We start from the raw sequence: 16,765 nt of genomic DNA on the forward strand, positions 1-16,765 counted from the left end.
TATATATATATTATATATATATATATATATAATATATATATATAATATGTCATATAGACACCAATATCTGTGTCATATTTGTTTTAATTCATTTTAAGATGGTATTCCCCCAGTACGAAACATAATGTGCCTCCACTTTTTCCCCAAGACTAAAAGCAGATCATATGTGTACGTGGGAAAAGTCAGACAATGTAAAACTGAGTTGTTGCACAATGTTTATGAGAGGACATCAGCTGAAATCCATCACCAAGAGCAATGTTTAACCAAGGGCTGCAACAGTGTTTAACCAGCTTCTAATGCAAAGTGCCAAGAAACTTAGTCAAGGTCACTGGGGCCTTACTGCTAGATGTGATGAAATTCAACCTTTCTTTTGAGTTGTCAACGAAACCTGCACTTCATATAGCTTAGTGCTACAGAATTCTTTCTGAATAAAAAAGTTACTAATGTCAATCGTTGATGAAAATGCTGGAAGTAGTTCTTCTAGCAGCTCTTCTAGTAGCTATTTTTCATTTAACTATTGTGTTGCCAGTATCTGCAGCGCTACATTAAACAAAGTGATGGCAATTGAATTCTTGGAACTGCAATACCACGCATATATTTGAAGCGTTCTTTGAGGGTTCCACTGCAGGTTGAGTTATGCAAATCTGGAATCATAGGAGAACTGCATTGGTCTGTGTTGTCCCATGGGTTAGGTAGGAAACTCTAGAATCTTCCGGGATAGTTCATTTCATTACACTTCAGAAACCCTGTGGCAGGACAGAGCCCTGCTTGTGAATAATGTTTGGTTTGTGTGTTGGTAGTGGTGGTTGGCAAGAATGGGGTTAATTCCTATCCCTGCAAAAAACACATGAGAAAGTGGCTGGAGCCTATATGGAATAATTGATGAATAATTAAGCTCCAGTCACATGGGATATAAGAGGAGAAAATCCTTTGTTTGAAAGTTGTTGGGAGGGAGTCGGAGAGCAAATACTGTGTTGTTTGTTTTATGGCTATATGGATCAGTGAAGGCGAATGCCCAGCCTGCCATTAATATTGTTTTGTGTTCGTGGTTTGTTTTGTGTACCGTTTATTTTGCTCTGTGAGCAGTGTTTTGGATTTATTTATTTTTTTGTAAATGAAATGCATGCTCCAGCGCTTAAACCTGCAGCTACTGTCAGTCTTTCTAACCCTTTGCTGACTTTCCTCACATCCACACCCAGGGTTCAGCAGCTTGGTAACAGCTATGCTTATCTTTAACACAAGACATAGCTGGCGTGACACTGGGTGTTTGCCTGTTGATCTTTAGGCATTGGGTTGGCTTCATTTTAGAATACTTCACAGTACTTATGTTTCACAAATAAGTTACAACATCTGTCTAACTTGACTACATCAAACTTCCCTGAATTAACTATTTGTTATAATTATCAAGGAATTGGTGACATCTCCTTCAAAACACCAATGTGATTTTATTAAAGTGGCAAACACATCACTAACTCTTTTTTTTTTTTTAATGTATCAGCACTTTAGGATTTTGGTATTCTAATTTTAAATAACCTAATATGCACTCATGTTATTAAACACAAGTACTGCTATCCACATTTTAATAATTTGGGAGTCAAAAGGTTAAACTGCAGGTTTGTGTGTCTTCCTGACTGCAGAGGCTTTCCCTACCCATTCTCTCAACAGGGTCATGGCAGTTGCTTAAACTATATCTAAACCATTAGATACAATAGTTTGGCACTTACTTCATGGAAATAATACTTAAGGAGCACAGTAAATGTAAAGGTAGTTAATGTATATTGTAATTAATCCTAGTTTGCTTGGTGTGAAATCAAACCAGCAAAGGGGATTGGCATTACTCAAAACAACCAATTCATTTGAAGATAATTTTTATTTATTTCCAGTATCCTGGATAAATATCACATTGTAAGAGAAAAATGCATATGGCAACAAAAGTAAAGTACATTCATCTCAGTATTTATTCTAATAAAAAATTGAACCATGTAATGCAAAGGACAGTTTATTTGACGCAATGTAATATATGGTTAACTTGCACTAATCTTTGCAACAAAAAAAATTATGTATTTTTATACAAGACAAAGCTTTGAGAATGTTTTTATGAATTTCTTTCCAAAGTGGGGTTGCTATGTCCCAACACTGCTACACTTCAGAAACTTGGCTGTTTTCTTTACAGTTCAGTACTTAATACTGGGTCATCAAAAGGCGATCCAGTGTGATTTGTGAGAGTTAAAAGATCAAACTTCACATAGAAGAGCAAACGTTAGGACCTACGTTCCATGGACAAAGTATCCCCACACAGTGATGTTAACAGTGAATTACAGCAGTAGAATGGGGCCAGTTAGGATGACATGACAGAAAATTATAACAGAAAAAAAATTATAATAGAAACACCCATGTTTCCAGGGGGCACAAGTACATTGCAAAAGACAAAACAAGAAGCTCACCTCAAGCACCAATAGCTCTTACTTTCGCAAAACTAAACAAACATTTTTTTGTTTGCTACCTGCTTATATAGAGCGTGGATTTCTTTTAAATCTATTACAGGGAATTTAAAAGCAACTCTATGTTTAAAGGCAGCCAACATGGTGATCAGACAGTACACCAATTTTCCAGCCAGAAGATTACTTTTCAGTCAGTTCTGTTAATAATCATCATGTACACTAAGGCCTCACGGTCTTGTCCCTAAAAAGCAGTCTGTCCAAATGGGTTTGTTAGTTTCTGGAATGGGGACAGTGTGGTGGAGGAGCACCCTCAACAGGTGCTTTGCTAGACACACTCATCAGCTGGCCGGCATGCATCCTCTCGTTGACACGTAGCACGCAGCCGTCCTTCAGCATGCGCATGGCTATCCGGGCGATGTTCCGGGAGTCATCCAGCCCGCAATGAGGCCGGCCATCATACTTCATCCCAAGGTTCCCCAGCATTGTCGTCAGCTTGGTTTGGGTTCTGGGTACCTGTGAATAACATGGTCAAATATTCACATTATTCCCACACACTCCCACAAAGTTGCCTATTACTCTTTCAGCACTGCTACATTATGAAAACTGTTTATGGTTTTAACTGATAAACATCCTTAAAACTGGTTTTGGCAGGATAGAAGCCCTTCTGGTGTAAATAGTGTGTGGGGGAATGTAAGGTTGGCAGGGATGCGGTTAAATCTGTCCCTACCAGCAATCACAGGTGTGGCATTCCCCAAATCCTGCTTGTTGGAGGAGTTTGGTGGGGGAGAGTGTTTGTGTTGTGATTTTTGTATGGTTTTGCAATGTGGTAGTGAAGGCTAATGCTCAGCCTACAAGTGCATTGTTATTTTGTTTAAACCTTTTATTTTGGCCCTTGTGCCATGTTTTGTTTGTATCTGTTTGTTTTTGAGTTTAATACTCATGTGCATACACACTTAAACTGCAGCTTTCTGTCTCTGGGTCTAGTTCCTGCCGGTAGCCAGCCTGGGCCGTGACACTATCCTGTCACACTGGTCGATTCCACTTTTTTGACAATGTAAAGAAAGTAAAAGCCCAGGGATTTTTTTTTTTTTTTTTTTTTGTAACACAGAAAAACAGAAGCCCTAATATAAAAATCAGACACATACAATAGACACTTCCAAACTCCATGCTTCAACCTAAAAATAAGACACATGCAGTAGACACTATAAATACTGCTCATGGTGAAAGGTGAAAAGTTCATATTGGGGCCGCAGCAATTTTTATCAATTAAACTAAGGCTGATGCAATGAACCACTATTGACAACTTAAAAAAAATATGTATTTCAAAATTCTAAATGTATTTTAACGTTTTAAAAAATATATATTTGTTAAACTATCAAACACGGGAAAAGACTGAAAAGCAGGGTTTCAGGTCAGGATTTTAGGGAATGAGTAACGAAGGAAAGCACATAAAAGCAGCAGATGAGGCTCACCTTGTAAAAGTTTCCGTAGGCTTTGCGTATATTTATCCATTTCTTGGCAAACTGAGGATACCGGATACGGCTTATATGGCACTGAATGTTTAAGAATTTACCCATATCCCAGGATCTAAAACACACAAAGTAAAATACAACTCAAAAAAGGAAAGTATTTAGCAAAGAAAAAAACGAACAGTCAGATAGCAAACTTAACATGCTAAACACCTAACGAACTTAAAATGCTAAACAATATATAACCACTCTGCTACAATTTGACAAATGTGTAATGCATGCTTTTAAATAGATGATTTTCCTATTAATTACTAGCTAACAGACCAAAAGATCATTGATGACGCACAAATCATGAAATCATGTTTATGCTCTTCAGTTAGATCTAAGCTAACATTAGATAATTTCAAAAGAAAATAAAGACTTGCTCCTGCCCTACAATGATGGTAAATTGGTCAACATTTTAACATTAACACAAACGACTACAAGGTTCTGTCCAAGAATTCTGTTTTTTATTATGGTAAATTACAGTGCTTATTTAGGCACTCTACAGTTTGACTGGGGAAGATAACGTAGGCTTATTGGAGTTCACAAAAAAAAAGGTAATCTTTTCAATTCCTTTCTAGCTTAATTATTGAGCTTATTGCTTCATTTAAATTGCTTTCTTTGTTAGCTTTCTAGGCATTTTGTTAATGAACGTCTTTTTGTTTTTCGCTGTTCTACATTTTTTGAATGCAACTGTTCATTTTAACCATTTTTTAACACAACAGTACTCACATATGTTTGGTCACCATCATAACTGTTGCATGAAATCGCGGTGTAATAATCCAGCACCTCTGCACTTAAGCATTTGTATTTCAGCTGACAACAACTGATATGCCATCATGCCTTTCTTCTTAAAGGCATACAGCCTCTATAAATGAACCCCCAATATCTCTCACAAGCACCAGGTTCGTATTGTTACGATAGCACAACAAAAGGAATGTTTTTTGGGGTTTTTTTTGGTGCATATGTATAGATATTATTTACTATATATTACCTTACAGTACAATAATACAACAAAAAATGGACTGAATGATAATAACCGAAAATAATCTTAATACTTTTTTAATAAAATAGCCGGCTTAAAGTAAAATAAAGTAAAGATGGGCCGATCACGTTTTTTCAGCCGGGAGGCGACAGCCACTTTGCCAGCCAAGCCCAGCTGAAAAGGCCTGGGGAGAATCCTGAACTAAAATATGAGGACTGCAGGAGTTCACAAAGTTTAGGGCAGTGGTATTCCGATCCGACACAAATAAAGGAGCAGCACTGATTCAATGTGACATGGTTCACTTCTGAGACTGTAAATTAGTACAGTCTTGGATACAGAAGCACGTGCTATCTGAGAGTCTACAACCTGTTTGCCACACCTGCTCTCCTACTGTGGCCGAAAATCTGAGAGATACAGATGTTGCAGATGATCAAACATTGTAAGGCCTCTTGTGAGCATCACTTCAAGTCAAGAGACGCTGTGAGAAAGCTGTCCAATACAGGATTTGCTGCACTCTTGGGACAAGTCAGACTTCTGTTCCTAGAATCTGCACGTAGTGTGCTATAAAGGGTTTGTTTTCCAGGAACTTGGACAGACCCCCGTCATTCTCTTTTCAACTTACCCATCGGTCAGCACTGCATATTTATGCTTTGTTCCAAGCTCCTTTTCTTTAAGCCAGTCCACTACCTTCTGAAGCACATTAGGAAAGGTATCAGCCTTATCAACAGTTTCCTGAAAAAAATAAGAAACATTTAAAGTACTGTACTAAGATTTTAAAAAGTTTTTTAAGGTTTAGTTTCCATAAAATAAACTTTGTGGTGGGAAACAAATGTATTTCTTGTGGAGTATGGTGTGTAATTGCATGAAGGCACGGACACAACAAAATGTGAAAAAAGTTAAAGGGGGTGCACTTTCTATAGGCACTGTATATATGTAAATAATCCCCTCTTGTTTGTAGATCAATGATTTTAGTGAGAATTTCAAAACACACCTGTGACCACAAAAAAAAGATGTATGACTGAGTGCTTCTTTCTGGTTTTTTTATGGGCTAGGACAATGCTTCTCAAATGTGACCACCAGCAGGATTTTGTGAAGCCACAGCAGCCCCCCAGTAACTGCTCTCAATCAACCATTACCTTAACCCACTCTCCAGCTGTCATTTAGCACAGTTCAAGCTGCTTGCATTACCTTACCCCACTCTCCAGCTTTCGTTCAGTGCAGTTCATGCTGCTTGCATTCTAATTCCTCATACTGTTTCTGTTAGGTTAACGTTAGTATAATCACTGCATGTTGATTGGCTGAGCTTTCATTCTGATCAGATTTAATTTTGGCACGAGTCACAAATCTCTGCCCATTTCACTGTGTCAGTGCTCACTGGTTGATCAACAAGTGAAGACTTTAGCAAAGCGACGTGAAAACAGTAGAATGGAGTATGGTGTAATTTTATTTTCTTTATTGCAGAGAAACTAGCTGAATATTCAAATAAAGTGCTGCTTCAGATTTGACAAACTAGTCAGAATTGGGGTATAAGATGCAGCTATGTCATTTGAAAATGCTTCACGCTTTCCAAACACTGGCCCAACTTCCTATTATGAAAAATAAATGTAAACCAAAATGGTGAGTTTATTCAAGTTAGATTTTAGTTTTCTCTAGTGTGTACAGCTAAAAAAGGCATAAGCAAACCTCAGTAATGCCCTTACTTTGTGAAAATGTGTCTTTTGCCACTTTGTTTATTGTGCAGACTACAAACTACAATAGCAGGGATAAAAATTAAATAAAAAAAAAAAACGGGGTGTCTATTTTTGCACTCATTTAAAAAAAAAAAAAAAAAAAAAAGGTGTAACTTAACTGACATCATCTGCTTTATTAGTTAATTCAGTGGGCCAAAGTAAAGCCATCACAACCTATTCTGGAATATTACAGTGATATGATATAACAGCATTGTAAATTGTAATACTTTAGTTGGATTTTGCTGTTGTCAGAGCAATAAAAAATAATACAAAAAATCTATCAACACCAGATTTTTGTCTCCAGTTTATTATCAGAAGGGCCTGGGAATTAAGATCCAGTATAGTTGAGCGAGGCTGTATTTTTTAAATGAGACCACACTTTAGTTTGCGTATGTCTACATTTTCTTTATTTATCATATGATGTATTTAGTATTTTTAGGAAAAATTAGCTTACTGGTGGCCATACTCTGTCACCCCCCAAAAAATGTTTGAGAGCCACTGGGCTAGGACTCAATTTCTGTGATAAGGAATTATCCATTAAATTAAACTCACCTGACAGCTTTAGACTTTCTAAGTTGTACTAAAGTTCATACTGAAGGAAACCAAAAAAGCTGTCTTGTAATGTTTATTTAACCCAAATCATTCTGCTAAATGTGTGTTAAATGATGTGTGTTAAATGATCATTAGTGTCCAAATAAATGGAATGTTGCAATAACTCTTAAGAAGTAACCCTATATATTTGAGTGCTGGGGAAGTTACTAAAAATAAATCTGTTACAGTTACAAGTTACTTGAATAAAGTTATACTAACATATTATTTTGAAATTTGTTTTAAATAGTTGCTTCTCAGGCACAGTTTAGTCAGGCTGCAGCTCAAAATATTCTTTGAAACTCCAGCTATCGAACCTGCTCGTTCCCTCCTCTTATGGCATTTTCTAGCTAAATGATGTAATTGACTCGCATTTCTGAAGTGCTGTCTGATGTCAACGTATGCATTAGATGTTTTTTTTTTTTTATGTATTTATTATTTCTTTAAGTGTAACTAAAAGTAACTGTCTGAAAAAGGAACCAATACAGTTACAAGTCTCTGAAAAAATATAATCTGATTATGGTAATGCACTAGATGTACTCTGTTCTTTCCCCAACACTGACAATACAACTTACTGACTGTAGCACTGAAACCAATTGCAAAATTACCTGTGTGATTCCAGTAAGTAGGACACAGAAATCAGAAAGCTGGCTGTTAATTTCTGGCTTCACATATTCCTGAAATGAATCTTCCTGTTCACAAAATACATAATAACATTGTACAAATTAATTGCTGAATACAGAAATTGGGCCATCCACAACAGTCCCATGCGATTTCAAAATATCTACCAGTATGTCTAATAGAACACCTAGTGGTCAAATTAGGTAATTGCCCCAACCCCTCAATTGGAATAAACATCCAGATTAAATTCTCTACATTTATTTAAACATTATCAACTTGTCTTATAGAGCTTCACAAACAGATTATTTGATTATTCAGTGAGCGTGATTGGTATTGATCAGGGTACAATTCCAAGTTAAACAAGTGAAGAAACAACTGATTAGATTTATGTGGATTGCTGTTCTCCATGGAGTCCAAGAAAAACAGCAGTCACCACACATCCAAGCAGCTGTTTCTTCACGTGTATCATTTTGAAAGGTAAATTAGACCGATCACCACCAATGACCCTCACCTTATGGTCAGCGCCTGATTTCTGTCGAAAGCTCAATTCGAACAATCTTTGTGCAGCACTATGGTCTTGTTACCAAAAAACAATGCTAACAGCAGCACCTACAATCTCCATTGTGTGTGTGTTGATGAGGACCACAGGGAACTCAATGATCTCATGGAGGTAGTCTGGTGGATTGCTTTCCTCACACGTGGCTTCGAAATCCACAACGCAGATGTACTTGTAATAGGTGTCATTGCTGCTGCTCTCAGTCTGCACCGTCTGCATCAGTTTCTGCCTCTTGTAATAACTTTTGAGTCTCTTCTTTAACACATCTTTCACGCCCCTAAGGAAGAATTTCTATGGGTTAGATGGGTCAGCTTTTGTGTAATTGAAGCCAATGAAATTGAAATGCCTTCAATAAATTAAAACGCAGTATTAGTGTATAGCCAACAATTGCCTTCAAGTCCATTACAAGACAGGCTTTCAGTTCCTTAGTTATTTCATTGAACTTTACATGTATATGGACCTGGAACAAAGTCTTGCATTTGAACGGAATGGACAAGCCATGGTTGCCTAAAGAGTGGTCCAAAAGTCTGAAGTTATTATTATTATTAATAATAATTGAAAGCAATATCATATATTATGCTGAAAGATGTCCTCTGTTAAAACCAGACTGCCACACCCTGTTGTCTACCTGCAACACACATCAAAATTATCTGAATTTGTTTCTCTCTTTAAAATGCACTTCACACTAGAGCAGAGACACCCACATAAAGCCTGACTTATGGAACGCCCTGTATGGACGTATCTGACCTTGGACAGACAAGATTGACAGGTTTAACATGAACAGCTCAGGAATATATCGTGCAGACAGGACACGATATGACACTGACACTGTCACCAATGAATTGCACGTTGTATAGATTTTGGAGAATCAAATCATGTAGCTTAGGACATTCATGAAAACTCACACCTGTAGCTATCATTCAATCAATTCCATTTAAAATGTCCAAATGTTTGTGGATGGCATGTTTTATAAAATTAATTAATTGAATGAAATCTTCCATTTAGCATGGAATGACCCAAGACAGATTCCAGGAACACTAATTATGCTTCACAAACATCTCAAATGCCTTGAACACTACACTACTTTCTATCACTACCTTGTGCTCACCTGGTTTCAAGTTTTAAGTCTGCAAGCTTGGCGCTGAGCTCAATTTTACTCATCCTGTTGATGTGGCCGTTTGCAAGAGCTATCTCTTTGTAAACAGGATCACTGAATTCGCTTTTACTGGAGGCAGAGGGGGCTTCCTCCTTCTCATCGGGTGTGCAGCATTGTTTATCCTGAAATGCAACACATTTGTATTAAAAAAAAAAAAAAAAAAAAGGTCTGTTGTGTGACTTTTAAACAGACACGAACATTGTTAAAGACACAGCTCACACTGAAGGGTTTTAAATAATGTAACTCATACTTTTTTTGCATACGTTATACTGCTTAAGGTGTGGAGAAAAAAACCCTAATGCAAAATCTAGAATGCTACAATGTTGCATGTACAGTTACTATTTATACATCTGTGTTATTATTTGTATAATAATAATAATAATAATAAATAATAATAATAATAATAATAATAATAATAATAACCTGCACTGGTACAGGCAAAACAATTAAGCAATTCACTTACTTGAGCAGCAGTCTCACGTTTCTCCTGAACATTGGGTTTTGGTTGGTTTTCATTTTGATATTTTATATTCTCCTTTTGATCCTCCATTTTCATACAGTATAAGAAAGCTTCGACGGCGTGCTTATACAGCAACAGATATAAATAAATAGTCTGTCTCGATTACATTTACAATACTATTGTATTGTGAAGATTTTTTTTAATCGTTTCAAACACTGGACCGTTCTGATAGCTGGGGTTATTCCCAGCTGCCCGAGTCAATGTGTGCTTCCAAGTTTTTCGTCCTGCGCATCTGTCACAAAAATAAAACTTATGTCTCAGTCTTCGATGACAGCAAATACTGAAATGACAGTGCACTTTACTTTACCGTTAATTGTTGTTTATTAGACAATTGTCATTTTTGTTAACAGTTAAAAACGGTTTGATTTTAAAATGAGCTCTTTATACTTGGGCAATTGCTTAGTTCCTGTTTAAATTATAACGCGCGGAACAGACACAATTACTTCCAGGGCACCACGACACTGAGAGAGGTTAAGAACGCCCCCTGGTACTCTGGCAGAGCGAATGCATGGCATTATTTAAAGTTTTTTTTTGTTCGTTTGTTTGTTTGTTTGTTTTTTTCAGAATTATATTTTATTAACATGTATTCTTTACCATAATATACTGCGCACGGGATTAAACTGTTATGTCTTATTTTACAATACATAAATAACACATAGTTATATTTTGCAACGTTTATAAACTTTTTTTATTTGGATCTTTTGTTTTAATGTATTAATCTTTTGTATAAAAAGAAAGACAAACAAGAAGAAATCTACCTCAAAGATAAGGGCCTTTAACTGAGAGAAATTATCTGAAATGCATGCTTATCTGGTGAACAATCAGTGTAGGACACCGTCTCTATGCTTATTATGTCATACAAGGTAACAGATTAAGGACAAGCATTTAGTAAACTTTAACCACTTTTAAATAAAACAAAAAGCAAAATACGCAATTTCTAGTAATTTAACAAATAATATTTACGTAGTTGTTCAAGACATAAGTATTGGCACCCCTGTTTTAGTATTTAGTGTGTCCTCCTTTTGCATTTATTATGGCTTTCAGACAGCACTTCTCTCTTTATTGGCAGCACAACGGCAATATGCAGAGTCTCATAGACTACTATATCCCACCCTGAAGAGCATGCAGGCTATCCTTTAAATAGCCCATAGTCCCTACATTGTTGTAACTCACCCCATGTGCTCTGCCAATCAGTGACCATTCCAGTCCTACTCCCCCTGGACCCTTCCTGTGCTTTGGAGGGGTCAACTCTGGTGCAAAGTTGGACTCATACACTTCTATGGGGGAGCCAGTCTCTGCAATATGTTCAGGTGTTCACACACAGGGTGCATCCTGACAGCTCTGCAATGCAACACAAATGGGCTGCAAAGGTTTCGCCTGTGGGCTCTGTTACACAACCCTCTCCCCCCCCTTAGTTCTTCTCGTCCCTGAGGAAGGTGTTCATTGTCCCGGAAATGGTGGGACAGTTGTCTGTGTCGTCTTTGAAATGAAGTGGCAGCGAGTTGTACTGTTAAGAGGTCCGTCCCCGGTAGGTTGCTAGCTGACGTTCCTGGCTGGCGATGCAAGGGGCCCGGGCAATGATGAGTCTGGGTCCTCAGCCCCGTTTGCTGGAGTATAGGTGCTCTGGCCCCTGAGCCGGTTCCAGTGTAGCACACCTCATGGTCCCTGGATGGCAGCTGGACTCAGTAGATTAGTTCCCCAACACACTTCAACATCTGGAAGGGTCCTATCCATGCACTGTCCAGTCTGGGCAGCAGTAGCCTCAAACTGGTTGCAGGCAAAACAATGTGCGGTGTCCATCTGGTCTGAAAAGCGCATGGTGTACTCTGGTCCGGTGGCATCCTCCGTAGTATCGGGTAGATGGACAAGCATCAGCAGCGCGGAGGTGCAACTGGTGGACTCCTGCAAGGTTGTGTAGCAAGCCAGTAAGATCAGCAGCAGATGAACATCCCAGTCACTCCAGTGGACAGCAGTGGTGATAGTGAGCTGGGTAGAGAGGGCCCAATTTAACCGCTCCACCAGCCCCACGCTCTTGGGGTGCAGTGGTGTGGTGCAGGTCTTATGAATCCCCAGGCATCAGCACATCTCTGCAAAGATGCGGGACTCAAAGCTGCATTCCTGGTCAAAGTGGAGCTCCTGGGGAATCCCAAACTGCAAGAAAAAAACCCTCCAGCAATGCCTCTGCTACAGTCTCTGCTTCTTGGTTTGGTAGTGAATAGGCCTCAGGCCTTTTTGTGAAGCAGGTCATGACTACTAAAACATACCAGTTCCCCCGATCAGAGTAAGGGAAGGGGCCCAGGATCAACCCCAACCCTGTGACAAAGTGCCAGCCCCTGTGTATATTATCTGTTATGTGTTGCGTGTGATGTATTAAATGTTGGTGTATAGTCATTGGTACACGGGATATAAACGGGTCTGTGTAACACGAGTGTTTAAAATGTCTATTTGTATTTAGCCACGAGGATTGCACAGCATTTCACGTGCAAGTAAAAAGTAATATGTGAGCACGGGGAATTGCACTTTATTAATTCACATGCAGTTGTACCAAGTCTCCAATTGAATGATTGATTAGCAATCGAGTCTTGGTACAGCTGCATAAAAACAACATGTTTTCACCCACTCAGGGTTGGGTGTTCGGTGAGTGGAGAACGGGAGAGGAGAGTTAAAATATCAATTGCTATTGCGTGCTGGTGGGACCAGCATGATACTTGTATTTATCTGCTCACCGTGTTTGTTAGTGTGTCTGTCCATGCACCGTGTTTTGTTAAGTATAGTCAGTTTTTGTTTGTCTATTTATTTTGGCGTAAAGTGCCGTGTCCTTTGGTTTGTGTTTGTTCATTCCAACCATTTATTTTCTGTCTGTTCTGTTTATTTATTATACCAGAGGGAGAGGAGCCGTTGCTGCCGTCTCCAGCGCCAGAGGGAGAGGTCCCACCGCTGTCTCCAGAGCCGCACCAGTCCCCTGCAAGTGAGGGAGAGCCGCACCAGTCCCCTGTAACAAGGGTAGACTACCCACTGCTCTCACCTCCGTTGCCAGGAGACTAAACGCCGCTCCCACCACCAGGAGACTACACGCCTCCGCCACCTCCATCGGCAGGAGCAGAGTAGCAGGAGCTGCCTCTGCCTCCTCCACTAGCAGAGGGTGAATGCCTGCTGGTATCACTTCCCCCACCAGCAGAGGGTGAATGCCTGCTGGTATCACTTTCCCCACCAGCAGAGGATGAATGCCTGCTGGTATCACTTCCTCCACCAGCAGAGGATGAATGCCTGCTGGTATCACTTCCCCCACCAGCAGAGGATGAATGCCTGCTGGTATCACTTCCCCCACCATCACAAGGAGAGGAGCTGGAGCTGCCTCTGCCTCCATCGCCATCAGGGGGAGAGGAGCAGGAGCTGCCTCTCCCTGCAGCAGAAGGACCAGGACTAGATGCTGGCGGTCCTCAGCAGCCCTTGTGTAGGCTGCTGAGGGAAGCACGGGGAAGAACCGCCCGGCCGCAGTGGCCGAAAAGAGGGCCATCACCCGCACCCCAGCTTATCCTGATTCCCTGCCACACTTCGCCCAAGGATGCCTGCCACGCTTCGCCCAAGGATGCCTTCCACGCTTCGCCCAAGGATGCTTGCCACGCTTCACCCAAGGATGCCTGCCTCGCTTCACCCAAGGATTCCTGCCTTGCTTCGCCCAAGGATGCCTGCCTGGCATCGCCTGGGGTTGCCTGTCGCTCTGCATCGCCTGGGGTTGCCCGTCGCTCTGCATCGCCTGGGGTTGCCCACCACTCCGCATCAGCTGGGGTCGCTGGGACTGCTTCGCCTGGGGTTGCCCGGCGCTCCGCATCGCCTGGGGTTGCCCGGCGCTCCGCATCGCCTGGGGCTGCCTGTTGCTCCGCATCGCAGCAGGAAGTACTATGACCGGAACCCTACAAAGGGGAGCTGCCGGCCACAAAGAAGGGGGAGGAGGTCTGGAGACCACCAACCCCAGCAGCAGTTTCGCTGCAGGAGATCATGGGGGAGGTCAGGAGACCTGCTCCCACTGCAGCAGTTTCGCTGCAGGAGATCGTGGGGGAGACCTGCTCCCACTGCAGCAGTTTCGCTGCCGGAGATCGGGGGGGGAGGTCAGGAGACCTGCTCCCACTGAAGCAGTTTCGCTGCCGGAGATCGGGGGGGAGGTCAGGAGACCTGCTCCCACTGCAGTTTCTTCGCTGCTGGAAGTACTGTGGTCGGAGCCCCACCCAGGGGAGCTGCCGGCTCCGAAGAAGGGGGGAGGTCCGGAGACCACCCCCCAAGCAGCCTTTCCGCTGCCAGGACTACCCTGGCAGGAGTATGCCACCCTGCTGTCAGCATTGCTGCTGATGGCCTTACAACCTGTGGGCCCTTTGAAGCCTCTGGTCCTGGCCCAGGACTTTGTGTGGGTGAATGCCTGCTGGTATCACTTTCCCCACCAGCAGACGATGAATGCCTGCTGGTATCACTTCCCCCACTAGCAGAAGTGGCCATTGAGGCCATGTGTGCTTTGCACAGGGGGGGGGGTATATGTGACAAAGTTCCAGCCCCTGTGTATATTATCTGTTATGTGTTGCGCGTGATGTGTTAAATGTTGGTGTATAGTCATTGGTACATGGGATATAAACGGGTCTGTGTAACACGAGTGTTTAAAATGTCTATTTGTATTTAGCCACGAGGATTGCACAGCACTTCACGTGCAAGTAAAAAGTAATATGTGAGCACGGGGAATTGCACTTTTATTAATTCACGTGCAGTTGTACCGAGACTCCAATTGAATGATTGATTAGCAATCGAGTCTTGGTACAGCTGCATAAAAACAACATGTTTTCACCCACTCGGGGTTGGGTGTTCAGTGAGTGGAGAACGGGAGAGAGAGGAGAGTTAAAATATCAATTGCTATTGCGTGCTGGTGGGACCAGCACGATAGTTGTATTTATCTGCTCACCGTGTTTGTTAGTGTGTCTGTCCGTGCACCGTGTTTTGTTTGTCTATTTATTTTGGTGTAAAGTGCCGTGTCCCTGTGTTTGTGTTTGTTTATTCCAACCGTTTATTTTCTGTCTGTTCTGTTTATTTATTAAATGCTGAGCAAAAGAAGTCGCTCAGCTCAACCAAACTCCACCTATCTGTTTATTTCCTGCTTCTGGTCTGACGCCACCCACTCCGGCTGTCTCTGTGACAGGACCCCAGCTGGAAATTGCTGCAGCAGAGCTTGCAACTGGCCTGGGGGTCCTTTCCGCACCTTGCACTCATCACCGTGCCTGCAATTAATTCAACTTAAATAAAACGGGCTGAACGGCCATTGGAATAAGAAAGGAGCACCGTGGTCACGCACAGTGAATGAATCAGGTCCACACAATCTTTCTCCCAAAACCAGTCTGCGTGTTTTTATTAATAACAAAAATAATAACAACACAAATAAGTCCACCCCTTTACCAGCAGTGGTATTGGGGTGGTACACGGCAGCTCTCTTAATTGAAATAAAAAGTAAACAAAACGGGACTTTGTCCGTCCTCACGTTCTCCGTGCACGCAGTGCTCTCGGTCCTGAGAAGTGTGGTGCGGTACGGTGCGGTGCGGTGCGGTGAGGTGCTGTGCTGTGCTGTGCAGGGACGTGCTCTGAATTTTGCCGGTCCGTGGCTCACTCCTCCTCTGCAACACAAAACACACGTAATCCAAAAAAACAAACAAATCAATACAGGCTCCGGCCGTCTGCTTTCATTCTCAGCGCAAGCCGGAGGTTTTGACGTAGCTACTCCTCTTTGTACCCAGCAAACTCCTCCCCCTTACACAGCACCCTTTCTAATCGGGAGGGAGATTTACAGCATCGAACCTTTCTCTCTCTATCACAAGCACCTTTCATAAATTTACATTTGCTGCAATCTGGCCCACTAAATAGGTACACAAAAGTAATTTAATCTGGCCCGCATGGAGCCGCATGCGTAAAACTCGAGTAAACAGTTGTAAAACGTGTGTAGGTGATGTTGTGCGTTGTTTATGGTTTGTTCTGTTGTAATACGTTGCTACCATTTTAAGAGCTGTCGCATTAGCTACCGTAAATTGACACAGTCCTGGTTTACAGCAGAGATAAGAAACCATACAGACCGACATGTATTCGGGAGGGGCAACTGAACTAATAGCTTGGTGACCGTGAAAGTCCAACATTTTGTGCCATAACAATTGATAAAATATAATTGATCAGATCTAAACTTTTTTTTTCTCTGTTGAGTCAGCATCAGTACAATAAATATGAGTGGCACTGACTATATGAACTACTCATCGTAGCAGTCAATCAAAAATATATCGTACAGGGATCCCCAACAAATGTACATGAGCAAAGAAATGACTCAGTCTTAAAGAAAAATTGACCACAAACACAGGCAATTTCAAGAAAAGTGGACTGTTGATTATTTTTTTGTGGAGTACAAACAGAGTGCGACATGTTTGATTTGCAAGGAAAGAGTTGCCGTTTTAAAAGAGTACAATATTAAACCACACTATACAACAAAGCATGCAGAGCAGTATGATAAATATCAGGGAGGAGAGAGAGAGAGAGAGTTGCAGTTAAACAAAGGATTAGTGTTGCAGCAACAGCTTTTTCAGAAAGCGAGAAGAGTCAGAGGCAGCAGCTTTGGCAAGTTATGTGGTGAGTGAAATGACT

The 16,765-nt window shown here is 41.3% G+C and overlaps 1 protein-coding gene across 1 annotated transcript; it reads right to left on the reverse strand.

The window, feature by feature from the left end:
* Nucleotides 1-2,376: 2,376 nt before the first annotated feature.
* On the reverse strand, nucleotides 2,377-10,533 carry LOC121304146 (3'-5' exoribonuclease 1-like). The gene is made up of 7 exons (XM_041235114.1): nucleotides 10,052-10,533; nucleotides 9,541-9,710; nucleotides 8,490-8,709; nucleotides 7,864-7,947; nucleotides 5,560-5,669; nucleotides 3,914-4,028; nucleotides 2,377-2,954 (listed from the first exon to the last, which is right to left on the reverse strand). The coding sequence occupies exons 1-7, from the start codon at nucleotides 10,142-10,144 to the stop codon at nucleotides 2,712-2,714; spliced, it is 1,035 nt and encodes a 344-aa protein (XP_041091048.1). The 5' UTR covers nucleotides 10,145-10,533; the 3' UTR covers nucleotides 2,377-2,711.
* Nucleotides 10,534-16,765: the final 6,232 nt, after the last annotated feature.

Source organism: Polyodon spathula, chromosome 2 (genome assembly GCF_017654505.1).
Source record: "Polyodon spathula isolate WHYD16114869_AA chromosome 2, ASM1765450v1, whole genome shotgun sequence".
In the NCBI taxonomy this organism is placed as follows: domain Eukaryota; kingdom Metazoa; phylum Chordata; class Actinopteri; order Acipenseriformes; family Polyodontidae; genus Polyodon; species Polyodon spathula.

Excerpts from the sequence above, each read along its gene's own strand:
- LOC121304146 (XM_041235114.1), bottom strand. The coding sequence starts at position 10,144 with ATGAAAATGGAGGATCAAAAGGAGAATATAAAATATCAAAATGAAAAC. Across the intron at positions 7,948-8,489 it reads ACACACACACAATGGAGATT|GAAGATTCATTTCAGGAATA; the intron begins GTAGGTGCTGCT and ends TTTTGTGAACAG. Across the intron at positions 2,955-3,913 it reads CCTACGGAAACTTTTACAAG|GTACCCAGAACCCAAACCAA; the intron begins GTGAGCCTCATC and ends TGTTATTCACAG.